The sequence below is a fragment of the Motacilla alba genome, chromosome 15 (genome assembly GCF_015832195.1).
Source record: "Motacilla alba alba isolate MOTALB_02 chromosome 15, Motacilla_alba_V1.0_pri, whole genome shotgun sequence".
Taxonomy (NCBI): domain Eukaryota; kingdom Metazoa; phylum Chordata; class Aves; order Passeriformes; family Motacillidae; genus Motacilla; species Motacilla alba.
In genome coordinates this window covers 6,204,386-6,221,767 of record NC_052030.1, presented here as the reverse complement: position 1 = coordinate 6,221,767, position 17,382 = coordinate 6,204,386, and the positions used below count along the sequence as shown (strand labels likewise).

The following is a 17,382-nucleotide window of genomic DNA, read 5'->3' as shown; positions in this document are numbered from 1 at the left end:
GACACGCAGATACACACACACCTCCTCCACACTGAAGGAAAGACCTCCTCTGCCCAGCAGGAACTGCACTGGCCTGCACACACAGGCTCTTTGGGATACAGACTCCAGCCCACTTTTGCCTATGCAGTGTGATAAGAGCCTTCAGGAGTTATGATAATATCTACAACAGTCTCCTCTGATCTCTGCCTCACTTTTTCCCCTAGGGAATGCACAGAAAGGAGCCTTATACATAACCCGCTTCCCTCTTAATTTGAAAACATGAACTGTAGAACAGCATGGTTGGGGTGGGGGAAATGTCACAAAGCTTCTCCCCACTTCACAGCTTAGACTAGATGTTCCACAGTGGCAGAAAACATTCTGGATTGCTTTCATTCAGAAATAAAACAAGAATTAACTGCAATATTCACAAATAACTACAAAATACTAGCAAAATTTCAAGTACCTTCGGAAAAATGCATCTGGTGATCCCATTATCCTATTACCCTAGATTTACTTTGTTCTTCTCATCACTGCGATCAGCAGCTCACAAAATGCACAGTGCCAAGTCTGCATTATATAGGGAAACACCATCTCTTGCCATGGCCAGGTGAATACCCAAGCTGCTACAAAGCTGGTTTGCTTTTTCTTGTGGCCCAAAAGGGCTGTGCAGTACTAGGGTCTTAGCAGGCAAGGTGTTTGCTTCATACAGAATTGGAGCCTCAGAGAAAGACTGGACTCAAAGACAATTGTAAGCCAGGCTGGGAATGGGTGAGATTCTTGCCATGCACTGCTCTGCTGTGTTAACCATTATCTCCATCCCCACCCTTGTGAGACAGAGAGGCTCTTTCCTTTACAGCAGACTGCCCTATATCATGATGATGGGTGGTCTCAGGAACACGCAGGACCCTGCTAACCCCTTACCTAAGCATTCAAGCTCTGCAGAGAAAGATTTCTCTTCTTTTCAAATATCCTAAATCCCTCCAAATACCAAATAGACAACAAAAAAAACCTGTCGATGTAATCTGATTGCATCACCCCTCCTCTCTCTCCAGGACTCAAAGGCATTTCTCCAAATAGCTATTAGTTTTGCAAAGCAAAACAGATGTTTCCTAACACCCGAATCCCGGCCGCCTGCGAGGTGCCGATCGGCTGCAGCACCAAGGAGCGGCAGGACCGGGGCTGTGTCTGCGCATCTGTGCTGCGGAGGGGAGAGGGATGCGAGACGTGCTCCCAATACCCAAACGCCTCTGCCAGCCCCGCGCTGCCTTTCTCCATCCGAACCCGCTCGACACACCCAAAGGCAGCGACAAAAAACAAACCCAAGCCAAAACCCGGGGGGATGCGGCAGGCAAAGCGCCTATTTCCCGGATGAATGCGGCCAAGCCGCCGCTGTGCCCAGGTAGCCGCCGCATCCCCGCGGAGAGCCGTGCCCGGCGGGAGCCCACCTACCTGCTTCTCCTCTGCGGGGCGGCGCGGCCAGGGCGGGATGCCCGCGGGGGGGACCGGCAGCGGGGAGAGAAAAGGAGAGAGAGTGAGGCGAGAGGGACGCGCCGGGCCGCGGGGCGGAGCGGCCGCGCGTCCCCGCCGCCTCACCTGGGTTGACCAGCTTGCTCTTGTACCGCATGCCCGTGCTCATGGTGCCTCCCCGGAGCGACAGCCGTGCCCGTGCGTGCGAGGGTGGGTGGGGGACTGAGGCAGTGCGAGCGGCGGGGCCGCCCCGCGCCGCCGCCGAGGGGCCGGGGCCGCCCGGGGCCGCCAATCCCGGGAGCCGAGCCCGCCCCGGGCCCGCCCCCGCCGGGTGACAGCCGGGCCGGGGGCTGCCGGAGCCGGGCAGGGCAGCGGGACCCGCCGGCCGGAGCAGCGCAGCGATACCCCCCTGCAGCCCCGCCCCGAGCCAGCGGCCGGAGAACACAGCCCCGGGCCCGGCTGATGTGCAGGAACAACCCCCGCAGCCACCCGGACCCGGGCAGGCTACACCTCCCCGAAGGTTTAAACACTATAAAAGGCAGCGCTCCCTGCTCTCGAACAGAAACACAGCACCGAGAAGGAGGAATACAGTATTAAAAAAAATACAAAACCCAAACACAAATGGAATAAATAGGAAATGTGTCTCCAGATTTAGCATCTCAAAATACAGTGGGAAGTCCTGAATCATACTGCAACCATGCTGTGTGAAGTAGGAATGTGTGCTCTGCTTCCATTAAAAAATTTAAAGAGGTTATATGGGAAGTTATTTTAGGTAAAAGCTGTCAGCATAACTCTTTAAGACGAGGCAAGAGAGAACTTAAATGAAAAGCAGCAGTTGCACATGACATGAGAACTCATAGAAAACTCAACAAAGAAGAAAGGAGAATGGGATGTAAAGACTAAGGACACCCAGATCCTTCCCCTGACTTCCACGGCTGCAGGGAGGGGTCATGTCTTCATCATTTCAAGGACAGGCAAATTACCAGACCTGAAACTCTTCAGAATACAGGACAGGATAAGCTTGTGATGGCTGCATAACTGAAGGGCACTGCCCTGCCTGGGAACAAATGGGACACTGATGCCACAATACCAACTTTTCAAATCCTTGTAGTCATCACAGCATTTATCTTGGCATTTCTTCCACCTTCTAATTCAAAACATCCCTCATAACAAAACAAGGAGACACTTCCAAGGCCTGGCAATCCGAGGCACATACATTTAAAACCACATTAGCTCACCCCGAGCTCACTTTTAACCATTGATTCAAAGCATCAGAAAAAATAAGAATCAGGTTATTAATTGTCAGCAAATTTTCTTGTTTTTAAATGCTAGAAAGCCCCAGACCATCAGAGACTCTGCACCACAATTAAAGGCACCAACGAGCCAATCAGCCATTCATGAGTTGTTTTATAGTCTGCCACAGTGTTTTAAAACTAATGAAGACTAAAAGGACTGCAGTCAAATGCTCTTTGATCCTGCTGAATAGTCATTAAAAAAGTTACATGTGGGCACTTTGTCCCAGTGCTGGAAAACATCCGTCTGGAGAAGGCCAGGATGAAATTCAGAGAAAGGGACTCGTCTTGCAAGGCCCTGGTACTGCCAACACCTGTGGGAGTTGAAATGCAAAGTCAGAAAGCAGCCAGTGTCCTCTGTCCAGAGAGCTCCACAGTACAAACACTTGGCTTAACAACTATATATTCCCCCAGTAAGCTGTTAAGTATTTTAACAAAACCAAGTTCAAATGTAACTGAAAACTAACATCAGTCAAGATCAAAGAAGTGGTAGAAAGCATAAAAAAATAAAACTACATTAAAAGGGAAGTACTCACATATGGAATCAGCAGCTCTACAAGCCCTTCTTGGACAATTATTAAAATAGATCTCAAATTTTGAGCTAAAATGCTCCATCTGGAATCCACAAACCCAAAGAAAGCACAGACTATCAATCAGTACTCAGTATCCCCAAGTAAAAATCTTTTTTCACTGAGGCTTCCTACACAAGACCTGTGACAGTGACTTTAGGTGCCTTGCTTTAAAGAGAGAAAAAAAACTCCTTAGTTTTTAATAAAATTAAAGACTAGATGCTTTTTTTTGATCGTCTGCTTCCCCATTGTCCTAGCTGGCTTTGAAAGGCAAAGCTTTCATGCCACCTTTGCTCAGAGAGCTAATCTAGCTTGTAACTAAGGTCTCCAGCTGAAGCCTGGGTTTCTCAGGAGGGGTGTGGCTATCCTGACTCTCATAAGCACAAACGGACAGCACATAATTAAGAGGGTTGCAAAATATGATGCAAAATCCTGGAAGAAAAACAAGAAATGTGCAAATAACAGCAAACAAATTATGAGAAAAAGTTTGCCATTAAATCTCTCACCTTGGCCCTCTGGACAGACATGGTTAAATTCAAATCTTCATAAAAATGGTAGAAAGTTTGTGTGAATGCAAATCTGTCACTCCATTTCTTCTTTCAACTTCATTATAGCAGCCACTGAAGTAACAAGGTAACATCCATTTTATGCAGTTCAACTCCAAGCAAGCCAAATATGCATCCCAGTAACACCAATAATTTGTGAATCCTATCCTGATTAAACACCCATTGCTAGACAGCAAAATTAGGGGTAATCATTACATGAAAGACACCCCAATTTAGTACAGAAGACAAAGTGTCTCAATCTCATATTTGGAAAGTAATTTACACTCGTGCATATATAAAACACACAAGACTACAAAAGCATACAGAAGAGAGCTAGAACTCAGCAATGACAAAGGAAATAACATTCATGAACTTATAAAGAAAGGTGTGTGATCAGATCTTCCAAGATATTCACCCACCTAAAGACATCAGTAGGTGCTTAATGAACTTTGGAAAAAAACAGATGAGATGTTTTGCTACCTAACTTATAGGTAAAACCCTTTAAAGTTGTTTTGAAATAAAACCAATGCAGTTTGCAGGTATAAATATTATAGAAAACACCTTCATACACCAGAGTAAACATCACAACTCCTTTGAATATGCACTGTGCATGACGCCACAACAGCATTTCATACATTAGCTTGAAAAGGCAAAATAAAACAAGAAAAACCACCCCAACAAAAAGAAAATCAACGTTTTCCACATTCATACCATTTATTACAAAACTTCAAAGTAGTGCTATGGTATATATAAAAAATCAGGACATGCCATCGCTCAGCTGACAGATAGAAATGCCGGTGACAAATTTTTGCCATCAGTTCTTGAGACCTGAAGCCAAACCTCCAGAGCCAACCACACAAGCTGTTGGTGTGTGGAGTATTTATGGTGTGTTAAGGCACGGCGATTTAGAAAAGTCAGCTTTTTCCAATCACTGGTGAATCATCAGCTTTTCGTACATTTTCTTAGCCATCACAAAAATGCAAATCACCAGAGATGAAACTTCAAAAGCAAGAAAAGCACAGAGGAAGTTCTGAAAAACTGATACGATACATAATAGCCTAAAATGGCAGGTGAAAGTTATAATACTGTGCAAACACACATACGTTTACTGTAAACAGGCCACAAAGTCTTAGTATTAACCACGAAACTGTTCAGAACAACCTAGCAGATAAATGATTAATTCTTTAAACCCACCACAATGACTAGTCCAAACAGTGTACTCTTGGCAGTTTCTGAATAAAAAGGTATAGGAAGGATAATAAAACCACATTGGTAAGTATGAAGACAGTGTTACGAAAGGAATCAAAAAAGATACACTATAAGTTGAAGAACATTGATTATATAAAACAAGCAGGTTTACAACACAATCTTCAGACTTTGTGTTTGTTTTAACGCAGGTCTTGGTCTGTGGAATCCAGCTTTTGCATTTGAACGTTACCACTCGGGCAAAGAAAAGAGAGCACCCATCCACTTAGAGAACCGTATGCTGCTGGGAACAAAAGTGGAAAACAGAGCATTAGAAAGGACAAAGTCTCGGCACTGTCAGAGCAATGAGGGCTGTAGGAGCCCCTCCGAGCAAAGCAGCATAATCCAAGCAATGGGGAGTTGCAGTTCCTGCAGCACAGGCACCTGCATTACAACTAGATCAGCTGAGCAGTTTGGTCCCAAATATTTATCACAAATGTCCAATAAGAGCTTCTAAATGAGAACTTATTTTTAGCTACATAACTTCTTAGGCACCCACACTCCCCCCTCAGCCTGCATAACACAAGGAGAGCATTGCAGCTCCTCTCAACAGTCCTGCACACAAAACATCAACCTTGGCCTGCTCTGTGAAGCATTACTGCTGCTGAGGGAAACAAACCACTCAGCTAAACAGGGCTAGCAATAGGCAGCAAGCTCGACAACATGCACCAACGCTGCTAAGGTAAAGCAGGAAAGCAGATACTTTTTCAAGCATTCATACAGCAGTGTTCCTGTGGCTGGAAAAAAAAAAAAAAGGGATACTGGTCTGTAATTTCAAAAATAACTATCAGTTTTGCATATTTCTACAGTTACTTGCCAATCAAAAAGGTTTCTGCTACAAAGAAAGCAGAATCCCAGCTTTCTCTGAAAGTTGGATCCTGCTTAAGAAGTTGTGTCAGATTTGGAACTCAGAGGATACACCTCAAATTCTCCAGTCCCAAAAATATACTCATTCCTGACAGAAAAAGTTTGCTTAATCTAAATGCTCATCTGGATGGAGAAAATAGAAATATCCTAGAAAACATGATTGCGTTTCTTTGCCAACTTACTTGTAAAATACACAGTAACACTCATCCAGACTACAGTGGGGATAAAGAGCAATGTGCTTTGCTCTTTGCCCTTCTCATTGTGGGAGTTCTGTTCAACACACAATTCCTTCTCATTTTAAGGAGCCCATCACTTCTAATAACAACTAAAACAAGCAAGCTAGCAATAAGGCTTTAAAGCCAGAGTCCATAAATTGCTAAGCAAATTCAATACTCAAATTCAAACTCAACCTGTTGTGCTGCAGTGCTACTTAGAGTTTGAAAGAGAAACTTGGTTTCTGCCACTGCCTGCCCAACTCTAATTTGTTGCAGAAGATACCTCAAGAAGAAACTGTAACTCATGTCTCAGACTCACAAAAAGACTGGAATTTCCAATAAACATGAAGGCTTGGGTTCTAAGCACAGCTGTGCATTGATGTTAGCAGCATTAGCTACACAATAACTACATTTTATAAGCTCATAGAACACACTTGGGCAAAGCATGTTTGTGTACTTTTAACATGGATTCATTTCACTGCTCTTTCTTCCTCACCTCCTTGTAAGGCAATATTTTACGATACAATTAGGTTGATACTATTCTTGACAAGTTTGACCTCCAGCTTTACTAGACCAACCTTACGGTCCCCCATGCTCATTTTACCAACACACAGAGTTAACAAATGCCTCCACCTGCAATGTGAGTTCATACCACCACTGAACAAAGAGGATATTTCTCCAGTGTGCCATTAGAACAAAACTCTCTCAGTAAGTAGCATAATTAGCAAGTACTACATACACCTGCACCCTGATCCAGCGGTCACATAGCTCAGAATCCTGTATTTGTGAAGATTTTGAACACCTTGTAAAGTAAAAGGGCTTGTCTCCCCCTCAGCTCTTTCAAGAACACCACTACAACACAGGGTGATTTGGCACCTCTGCGTTCACTTCTGAACTCCAAATGAGAGAAATTTGCTTGATAAGCAGCTACATTTTCTCACTCACCTCAGTTGTTTTTCTTCAAATATCACCCATTTTATAACTACTGTCCTTTGAGTGTCCCATCATCAGCAGGAACTTTGAGAAATGCCATCTTTCCAAAAGACAGAGGAGTTCTGGATGACACCAGTGCTCTGCTGGAGGTTTTGACTCATTTTGTCACCACACCCCAAACATTTTGGTTTTCTGGTGTTTCAGTCACCCTCTGTTGACTTCACTACTTCAAGTTTGTTCCCTTTCCTTTGCTACTCTGTAGCAAGACCTCAGACTTACCTACAGCAAACATCATCAGCCGAGTTCACAGTAAATTACAAAATTGGCCTTTAAACTGATTACCAACGCTCATCAGTTAAATATGTCAATAGGGGTGATAACCACAGAGTCACATCTACATATCAGGATCCACGCTTCAGAACTGTCAGAAATGTTCCTCTGTTTCTTTAGGGAAAAGTGGCCCTGACACATTTTCAGGTTCCCTATGTTACCATACAATTTCCAACAGAAGTCTGTTCTCTAGAGGTGAAAAAACTTGTGCCAGCCCATCAATGCAGGGCTTGCTGAACAACTCCACAGTCAGAAGAGCTGAGGAGTGCTGGACACTGACAGCACTCTCCTGGTCCAGTTTCTAGCCAGAGAAACATCCACTGGCAGTGCCAGGCAGTTGTTACAAATACTACAAATTTGCCCAAGCTTCACATTCTCTGGGCTCTCAATTTCAGCTGCCAAAAATCTACAACATCATCTCTACTTCCTCAAATGACATTTCTCATCAGATCAATTCAGCATTCAGCAGCATCGTTTTAGAAGGCTGGTTGCTATGACAGTGCTTTGTGTTCTTCTGTTAAATGATGTCAATTCATGGGGAGAAAGAAGGAGCTGTTTGGTGTCTTTAGCACTGTTCTTATCAAGAACTAGAACAGTGTTAATGTGCTCAGGAGGCTTTAAAATACTTCTGGAAATCACAAGCTATACTAAAAGAATTTTCGACATCCTACAGATATTTTAAGTGCAAGATGCTTGGGTTTCTTTTTTGTCCAAACATATTTCCCTAACTATAACTACATTTCCAGATGGCTGTATTAGCATTCCACAGCCTGGCTTCTGTTACTGATTTGTCCCAGTGTGATCTTGAAACTGAGTGAAGACAGACAAATCAGATTTGTAAGAATAACAAGAGGAAAACAGATTGCAAAGAGATACACTTTGAGAAGCAGAGAAGGAAAGGGAAGAAACATCCACCAATAACCATTTCACTTGGTACAATTATTCCTGCTTTTCAGAATAATTGCTCATCTGAGATGGACAAGTTCAGAAACTGGTAAATATGCTATTGGAGTTACTGCAGGCTTATTTCAAAAGCGCTTCATATTTGAGCACCCAAATAAAACTAAATGTGTTTTAGGTTTTGCTACCTTATTCCACCTTCCATCTTTCTCTTCAATCCTTCAAGTGAGCTGTGAAATATAAGAACCAATGAGCTCCTACACTTCATAGCAGTGTCTTGTGTTTTACAAGAAAAAAATCTGAGAAAGTTTAGCAAGGGGAGTATATCAAAAGTCAGGGTAAAAAAATTGTTACTGCTTATTCTAAGAACATTCTGGTGTCTAGCTGGGCTCTCATTGCCAGCTCCACCTGCACTACTTGCACACAGAAGCTATTAAATGTTTAGAGGAAAGGGACGAAAGTGTAGGTCAACACACCTTCGTCAGGGCTGCACTCAAAAGATCTTGGTCACCACAATCTGTTCTCACAGGCTTTTGTCAGAAACTGCAGCTGGAAACAGGAATGACCAGTGTGCCAAAATCATCTTCCTTTCCTACCTCTAACCCAGTCTCCAGCATTCATCTTCATTCCCTTTCAGGATTCTACTTCTCCACAGCAAGAAATCTGTCTGCCCTCTTTGGAAACTTTGAATGTGTTCCCTGCATCTAATCTTTGCCTTTGTCACTCCCCTTATTCTCTCACTCCAGCCTTGAAAGTAAAGGAAACTGTTTGAAGTGAATTCTCCCTTTAGTCTTTCCATAAAACCTTTAAAGATGGCCATATTCAAAAGGGATCAGGCAAACCAGATCTTCCAGTCATCCCATCTGTGTAGCACTTTCTGGTAACACAGACTTGTCAGTCTTTTTGGCAAGAATTTGAGTTTAGCACTTTTTAATCATTATGCAATGCTCCTCCTAGAAAACCCCAAAGCATTCAACAATCTCCTCCCCACTCCAAAATACACCTGAAATCAGAAGTGGGTAGTTCACATATTTAATATTAACACATTTCATTACCCTACTGTTTATTCTCCAGCTCTTACCTATGAAGGTCTTCATACCTCACCACACTCCACTTTTGCCAAAATACCTGAAAACTGTGTGCTTTATGTAGGGGAAAATATTTTAAGGGACTTTTGAAGAAAGCACAAAAATTAGGTATGTATCCAAAATAAAAAGAGTGAAAATATTATTTTTTATGTAAACTCTGTTTATAAAGTCAGATATTTTTCTCAGCACAAAGTAAGGGTGCAAAAGAGCACTGGGAGGAGAGACTGTGCTTTCAGTAGCACAGGTGATCCTTTAAAGTTCTTGTAAAACAAGAACCTGAGAGATGTTCAAGATAAACTGCGATAGAACAAAAAGATTAATACCAACTACATTTAAATTTGTTGGCAGTTTTGCTCTGTTAACCACTGTGTTAATTACAAGTTTCCTGGTTTCTCTAGAAACAGTGATTTCAATAAAATACAGCAAATAAATCTGAAGGGAATGGTGGAGGTTGAACTCATCACACCTCCTAAGTTGCAAAGTCAGTTAACATGCATGAGAGAAACTTCCCTAAGGCAAAGCTCTGGATGAGGATTCCCTTCCACATGCTGCCAGGATCACACAGCAATACCCTGCTTTAGGAGGACTGCATCTGCAGTTCTGACTGCATACTGGCCAACAAATTACTCTAAAAAAATCAATCTATCTTTCACTCTCTCTCTCTCTCGGGCAGCAAAACCAGAAGTTCAAAAGCCTTTCCTGAGAGCAATCTGTCAAACATGATTTCCACAGCAGCTGCAGAAATGTAGCTTAGCAAATTCCAGAGTAACAGCAGGACCTCCATGTATGAAGATCTCATTCAAATCCTTCTCAAAATCATCCACACTGAAGTATTTCAGCCCAATTAACTTCACCTCAAGATTTAGTTCAAATCACAACAGGATCATGGGAACACTCAGTTAAATCTGCAGTCTCCTGATTACCATACAGAGTGGTCCAAGCTGCACTCCAGACTAGCTGATGTGAGGTATCTACAGAAGAGCATTTCCCTTGGACAGACATGAGCATGCTCAGAACTCTGTTTACTTAAGTAGCCATGGCTGCAAATTCAGCCTGGGACAAACCATGCTCCAGTTCCTTTTTATAAAGACCATATCCAGTATTGCCAGAAGCTGTGAAACACAGGGGATCTGGGGCCATTTCTGGCTAACCATTAATGGGAATACTACATCCCATCAGCCCTCAGATACTGATTTCACAGCAAAGCCAGCATCTAGGAACTGAGCAAAGAACTCTGAATATATCTGTACCTCTTGCCATCCTCTGCCCTGCCAACAACAACTGTGGACAAGGGTGGATTTATGGTGTGTTTTTCTTATTGAGTATCAGTTTGAAGGTGTCATGTGATTAAACATGATTTCTAACTCCTACGAAGAAGTGAGCTCTTTAGCAAAAAAACAGTAACAATAATTTACATTAAAAAAGCTTTCCTACACTAAATAACTATTTCTACAAGTGGTAAGAATTTGGCCACATGACAAAGAAAGTCACAATGAAAACTCGGAACTTTCAATTCAGACTATAGTATTTAACAATATTGAACAGGCTGCAAAATGACCAGTTCCTGGCTGGACAATGAGAACTTTCTGTCAGACACTGCTTTCACATACACCATGTGGTCAGCCACAAAATTATCCTCAGTGTTTAGATTTCCAACTCTTGGAAAACATATCTTAGTATGGAAGTTGGAAGACGTGATGTGAAGACTCCTCTATCTGCAACAGTTTTAAGAAACTGTAAGAAACCTGAGACTGAATTACTTATTTCCCCTTCAGTACTTCACTCAGAGATACCAGCGTCCATACCAGTAAAACCATCAACTTCTGCTTAAGTGAAAATCCAGTGAATAAGTTTATTTCTTAATGATTTTTTTCTTCTTTTTTATGTAAACAGGAAGACTGAAGGTTCAAATAAAGGCAACAAAAAATCTCCTTATTTTAGCTTGGAATGTTGGCAGCTGACACAAGGTCATAAGGGATAATATAATCCATTTTATTCAAGCTTTACATTCCACAAGACCAGCAATCACAACTAGAGTATTAAACTCAAGTATTAAGCAACAAGACTTCTCATATCCTTCCATTTTTTGTTCTTGCATTTAAAAGAAAAATTCTACAAGAAGAAAGAATGAGTACGTGTTACAGGAATGTTTTTCTTCACTCACTCTGATCTCCCCTAATACATCACACATATCATCAAAGGAGTCTCTATTCAGTACACCTGACCAAAATTCTGTCTGGCTCTTTGAGAAAACTGTTAAACACTCAGCAGCTTACATAGCCCAAAACACTCTATCTTTTGTTTACATATCAAATTAACTTTCTGACCAACTTGTGCTAGCAGAAGCAAAGCCTGATGATCCAAAAGCAAGGCACTGAAGAGAAGGACTTACAGGTCTTAAAAACAGCTGGAAGATAACACTGGCATATGTCTTTCCTAGTCTACTCATGACATCACTTTTCCCTGTTAAGTACAGTAAATGAAGGCCAAAGTTCAAAATTAACAAAAATCATAGCCAAAATCTTATGTAAGAGGTGAAAACAAGTCAGAAAAGCAATACCTGATGCGTCCAGGTGCTAAGCACCTTAGTCATCACCAGGCTTCATCCTCATCTGGGCTTGCATCTGGGCAATCATCTCCTGCATGCGGCGCAGCTGGAAGAGAAAGACACCCGAGTGTTCACAACAATTTCATGGGAAGCCCAACAATCCAAGAAACCTTAAAACTTTTTTTTTTCCTATGGTAGAACACAGATTCTGTTTTTTCCTTGCTGCAAACTGAAAATGTTCAATAATTCACAAAACTGATTACTTCGTTTTCTCCATCTCTTATTCTTCAGTTCAGTACATCTAACTTTCACAAAAGATTTGTAAGAATACTTATAAGGAAAATTAAGCAATAGAATCCAAACCTCTTGAAGCCAGCTATGCTTGCAGACCTGTGAATCAACATTTAACCAATAATAAGGAAAGCATATCCTATGATATATATATCATATATTCAAACACCTTAGTGCAGCAGCTTTGTTCTGATACAGGTGCTCAAAGCACAAGATCATGTAGGAACACTCATCCTGTGACTATCAGAGAACTCAGCAAATTTTTAGCAGCAGTACCAGCCAAACATGAAAATAAGATTTAAAAACTATTTCAAAAGAGAAATAGAAAGATGTTTATAAAATTTGGAACACCAGACTAAACATATTAAGCACCAATATTTTTTTATATCTAAACAATTACTTTTCCTGGAAAAAACTGTTTGCTTAAGGCATTTTCTTATAACACTTAAAAGTTAGTTTCCATTTTATAAAAGGCCACTTATATGTAATGCTTTGTTGCTGGTTGTTTTTTACAAAAAAAAGGAAAATATTAATTAGAACGAATGTTCCTAAGACAGAAGAAAGAACAATAACATGGATTTTAAAAGTATATATGCAAATGCCTCTAATTTGCTTTACAAACCACTGGGTACTGCCTTCCAACTGCAGGTGAGGAAGCTCCACATACAGAACTACAAGAGCCCCATTTTACAAGGTGGGAAGGCAATGGGCAGCTATTTCCATGCACATTGTATAACCTATGAGTCCACCTGAAACCAGAGGTCATGTAAAAATCTGAGGCTTGTATAGCAATTTCTCTTTTTTCGGATTTATGTAGAGAAGTGCTTTCATTTATTTTCAGGGGGGAAACTAACTGAAAAAGCACTCTGTCTAAACCATTATACTCTATTTTCATCCAGTCAACGACTAACTATTGTGATGCTTGTTTCTCCACCAGGTTCAATACAGAAGAATCTGAGACAAATGTTTGAATATATGCATGTGATGTTGAGCTGTTGTTTTGTTTTGATTAAAAAATCCAACAAACTGAAAGAAACATCACAGACCAAGAAAAACCAACTGCAAGTGCCTATATCACTTCTTCTTGCCAGCTCTCAGATACAGATTTAGGAAAAAGTAAGAAACAGAAGATTAACTAAAGAGTAAAAAAGATTGCAGCACAGCTAGCAGTACCAGAGCTTGCCTAAAACTCGCTGGCTTATGTACTTATCCTCTTGCTGCAGCAGCACAGGGCTCAGGAGAGGCTAATTCAGGTTCCTGTGACTGCTGCAGAGATGCTCTCTGACAAAAGGAGATTCACACAGGAACAGCATGAGATACACCTAAGTCTGTGGGGATTATTATAAACCCATCTACATCTTTCTGCTAAGTACTTAAAACAAAAAGCTTCTGATCAAGAAGATAGGAAAATGTTACAGGAAGGAGGAAAAAAAAGCAGAAAGTTCCCAAAATGAGTGCTGCATTGATTTCATGACACAAGAAAAAAGAAAAGCTTCAAAGATCAACTTGTAAATGTGTAAGACACCTGGTCTTTTGAACTTCCTCTCTGCAGATTTACCATCTGAATAAAACTAGCTTTTTGTAAGCTCTCCTACTTGAGTTTTCGCAAGAGCACTCCAAGCTGAGCCATGAAGCATTCCCAAAATAGAAACCATTCAGTAATCACAGGGGGAGATACTGCTGCACACATATTATGGTGATTGCTCAAATGCAGAATTCTGCTAATAGCCAGCATTATATTTTAAGACTTAAATACAGCATTGAGAACTGCATTTTCTTAACTTTAACTGATAAAAATATGCCCACAGCACAAAATAAATCAGATGCTGCATATGACACAAATATAAGGTAGCACAAAAGCCCCAGGAAACCTACTCTGCTCTAACTTTAAGAGTGTAAAATATTTTCCTTTTCCATCCTCACGCGGTGTTTTTGAGACCTACTGGTGAAGCCTCAGTCTTTTCCATTAGGCAAGGAATGGCAAGTTTCTGAAGCTATTTTAGAATAATCCAGTAGAAAACCTTTCAGGCGCAAGGCCTGTGAAAAAAAATGAGGCACACTGTTGTCAAATTAAGAAAAGGGAATCAAGCTCTATTGTGCTCAAGTAGGAACCATGCCAGTCTCTTCAACAACTCCTCTTTGAGTAGAGGACAGGACACAAGAGCTGTTCCTCCATGTTACACTACAAACAAAACCAGCTCATGTTCACCTTACTGGACCTACTGAATAAACAGAAAAACCTCTGCTCTTAATAAAGGAGAATGTAAAAGAACCACACCAAAGATTGATGTCATGTCAACATCTGCATTCCCTTTGCTGTTGGTGACTGCAAGCATCAAGGGCAGAAAATGACTTTGATCTGGCTCAGCAGAGTCCCCTCACTTGCAAGAGCAGCACTGATATATTTGGGTTCATCCCCTAAAGAACGGATGCTACAACATGACAGCACAGGGCCAATGCACATCGTGAGTGGAAGGAAGCTAGGAAACAATGTTTGGAAATCTGTTAAAACAAATAATTCCTGTGAATTCTCAGATAACAAAAGGCAAAAGAATAAACATACTGGTATAAATGCCCCTTAGTTTACTCATGTCAGGTCTACATTTAGTTCAAACAATCATGTAACTACTGCAGCAAACCAGAAAGGAAACAAACATTTAAAATGAGAGCTAAGGTTACAGAGTTAAAAGTGAACCATACATCTCATTAACAGCTCCCACACCGTTAACAGAAATCACAGACACACAGCTCTGCTACATCTACAGAATTTCATCTCAGTACCAACAGACACTGTTCCTGTTTAAACAACATGAACAACTTCTCAACCAACATGCAGATATCACAGGAGGAGAAATATTAAGAAATTAACAGTATTTACTTCCCACTGATAGGTTTTCTCTCTACCAAGTCTGATTATTTCTGCCCATGCCTTTACATAAGAAAGGCATAAGTGAAGATGCTTCGAGAACAGGGAAGATGGAAAACTGCAGACAGTGGATTTTCTAGTGAATGTTCCTGTAAGAGTTCTTTTGAATAAAAATACTTGAACACAAGTAATTTTGTTAACTGAAGACAGGAAAAATATTCCTGATAATTTGGAAATGGGGCTACCATTAAGATAAATGTCTTCCACAGGACATGTTCACAAAGAGCAGAAGTCACTCAGGCCACAGCCATTGAGCTGCGCATGCACTGCTCCTTCAAAAAACAGATAAAAACAACAAAAAAAAAAAGCGCAATTGCTCAAAGGAAAAACAAACAAACAAACAAAAAGATTCCCATTGCTAATTGGGGTTTTCTTCTTAGGAAGTTCTCCAGGATGAAGAGTGCACACTTCACAGGGCAAGGCATTCTGCCCTCCTGCACTGGGCAGTAACATCCCACAAAATAAATTAAACTTTAGACCTGTTTTTATTTCTCTCAATCTGCAGGTCTTCATCAGCATCATGCTCTCTTCCCATAGAAGTCTGTCCCTTATCTCTCAATGCTTTCCCAAACCCCAGCAGCAGCAGGCAGGTACCTGCACACATCGGTCCCATCCTCACTCCCCACAGGGCCACTGCTGGCCCCCAGCCTGGCAGCCCCACTGCTGTTCCCCCTCCTGACTCCCACACTAATCCAGGGCTCTTTATCTCATCTGCCAAAGCGTTACACACGTTCAGAAAGTGGAAAAACAGAGAGAAAACAAGTTCAACATCGTGTTCATTCTACTATATCCAGCCCACTGCTGACCAACTCCACTGAAAACAGATGCATGGAAAGATTTGGCCAAACTCTCAGGGTAGCTCACTAGAGAAACCCAGAGGAGTCTATTCCTTGCTGTTTTCATGTAATCACAGCCCTAACATTTTTCTGGAAGTACTACCTCTCAAAACCTTCAAAGGTTTTTATTAACAAGATGTTTACAGAGTAGGAAAAATATGGCACGAAACTACAAACTTTAGGTTTGTGCCCACTTACACTACAACATCAAAATAATCTGTTCTGCATCCTATTTACAGTAAGGAACAAGAATATCTTTATGCCTATTTTCATTTTCCAGCTCTAAAAAAACAGGCCATCACTTGCAAATGAGCAAAAGCACAACCAGACTAAGCAACAAATCCAAAATGACAGATTAGCAATCACAGATTGGCTGAACTGAGGACCACATCCTTTGGCATAATAAAAGACCATTTAGCAAAAGTGATGCCTTGATAAAGATGATCCTGGCACTAGTTCAAGCATTCATTCCTTCCAAGGTTATATAAACCTCACAAAACTGTAAATAGAACATCAAGCACCGTTACTGATGGGAATGCAGAACAGGAGAGGAAATGGATATTTGTTTTCTCTGTGAAGGCCATGGAATGTAAGCCCATTTCCTCTGTGCCTCTTTCCTCCAAAGATTTTTCCCAGTCTGAACCTTAGGGATGATTTGGAGATGAAGGGATTTCATACCAGCTTATTTCAGAAGATTCAGCAAAGCCACTTGATCTCTTTGGAACAATAGAACGCAGAAGTTAAAAATGTATTTGTTTTTTCAAGTTCTAACCTAATCCCCTGCAACTTCAGCAGCAATTATTCAGAGATGATTAGCCTCAGAGGAAACTTTCAAAGACTCTCCCCTGAGAAATTCAACATTTCATCCCTTTAAGCCATGTTATATAAAAGACACATTACATATTTATATACTGGTCCATTTTGACCACTCTGTGTCAATGCATAAACAGGAAAAAAAAAAAAAAAGAAAAAAAAAGAAAAAATATATATCTATATCTATATATAGCCTGTCATATCAACAGTATCCAGGGAAAATATTTATAGGAGACTTTCTTCAGACATAGGTCTTAAAACAAATAGTTCTATAAGGATACCCAAAATTCTACTTAACTACTAGGCATGTACAATTTACGTAGTTCAAATAACAGGAGAAACAGTTATGACTCTAATGCTTTAAGTCTACTTGTCTGCTTGGAATCATTAAAAAAAAAATAGAAAACCAAAATCTTTTCAAAAAATGCTCTTGACTTTTTCAAAGTGGTATCAGCTGATGGGCTCCTGTTACTTTGCACATGCCCAGAAAATGGGAGGCAGTTAATTTGTGTACAGAACACTTGCAGAAGTTCCACTC

General features: G+C 41.1%; 2 protein-coding genes across 4 annotated transcripts in view; both read right to left on the bottom strand.

The window, feature by feature from the left end:
* Positions 1 to 1,809, bottom strand: part of SEPTIN5 (septin 5) — a 42,837-nt gene extending 41,028 nt beyond the window's left edge. The window contains exons 1-2 of one of the 2 annotated variants that reach the window (XM_038151875.1): positions 1,573 to 1,809; positions 1,429 to 1,439 (exon numbers count right to left, since the gene is read on the bottom strand). In XM_038151875.1, the coding sequence (XP_038007803.1) occupies positions 1,429 to 1,439; positions 1,573 to 1,615 (54 nt within the window). In that variant the 5' untranslated portion in view covers positions 1,616 to 1,809. The remainder of the gene's footprint in view (positions 1 to 1,428; positions 1,440 to 1,572) is intronic. The other variant, XM_038151876.1, reaches the window with a different exon arrangement.
* A 2,734-nt stretch (positions 1,810 to 4,543) lies between these two features.
* LOC119707241 (septin-2) overlaps positions 4,544 to 17,382 on the bottom strand; it is a 35,238-nt gene continuing 22,399 nt past the window's right edge. Inside the window, exons 12-13 of one of the 2 annotated variants that reach the window (XM_038151879.1) lie at positions 11,991 to 12,084; positions 4,544 to 5,341 (exon numbers count right to left, since the gene is read on the bottom strand). In XM_038151879.1, coding sequence (XP_038007807.1) covers positions 12,016 to 12,084 — 69 coding nt within the window. In that variant the 3' untranslated portion in view covers positions 4,544 to 5,341; positions 11,991 to 12,015. The remainder of the gene's footprint in view (positions 5,342 to 11,990; positions 12,085 to 17,382) is intronic. The other variant, XM_038151878.1, reaches the window with a different exon arrangement.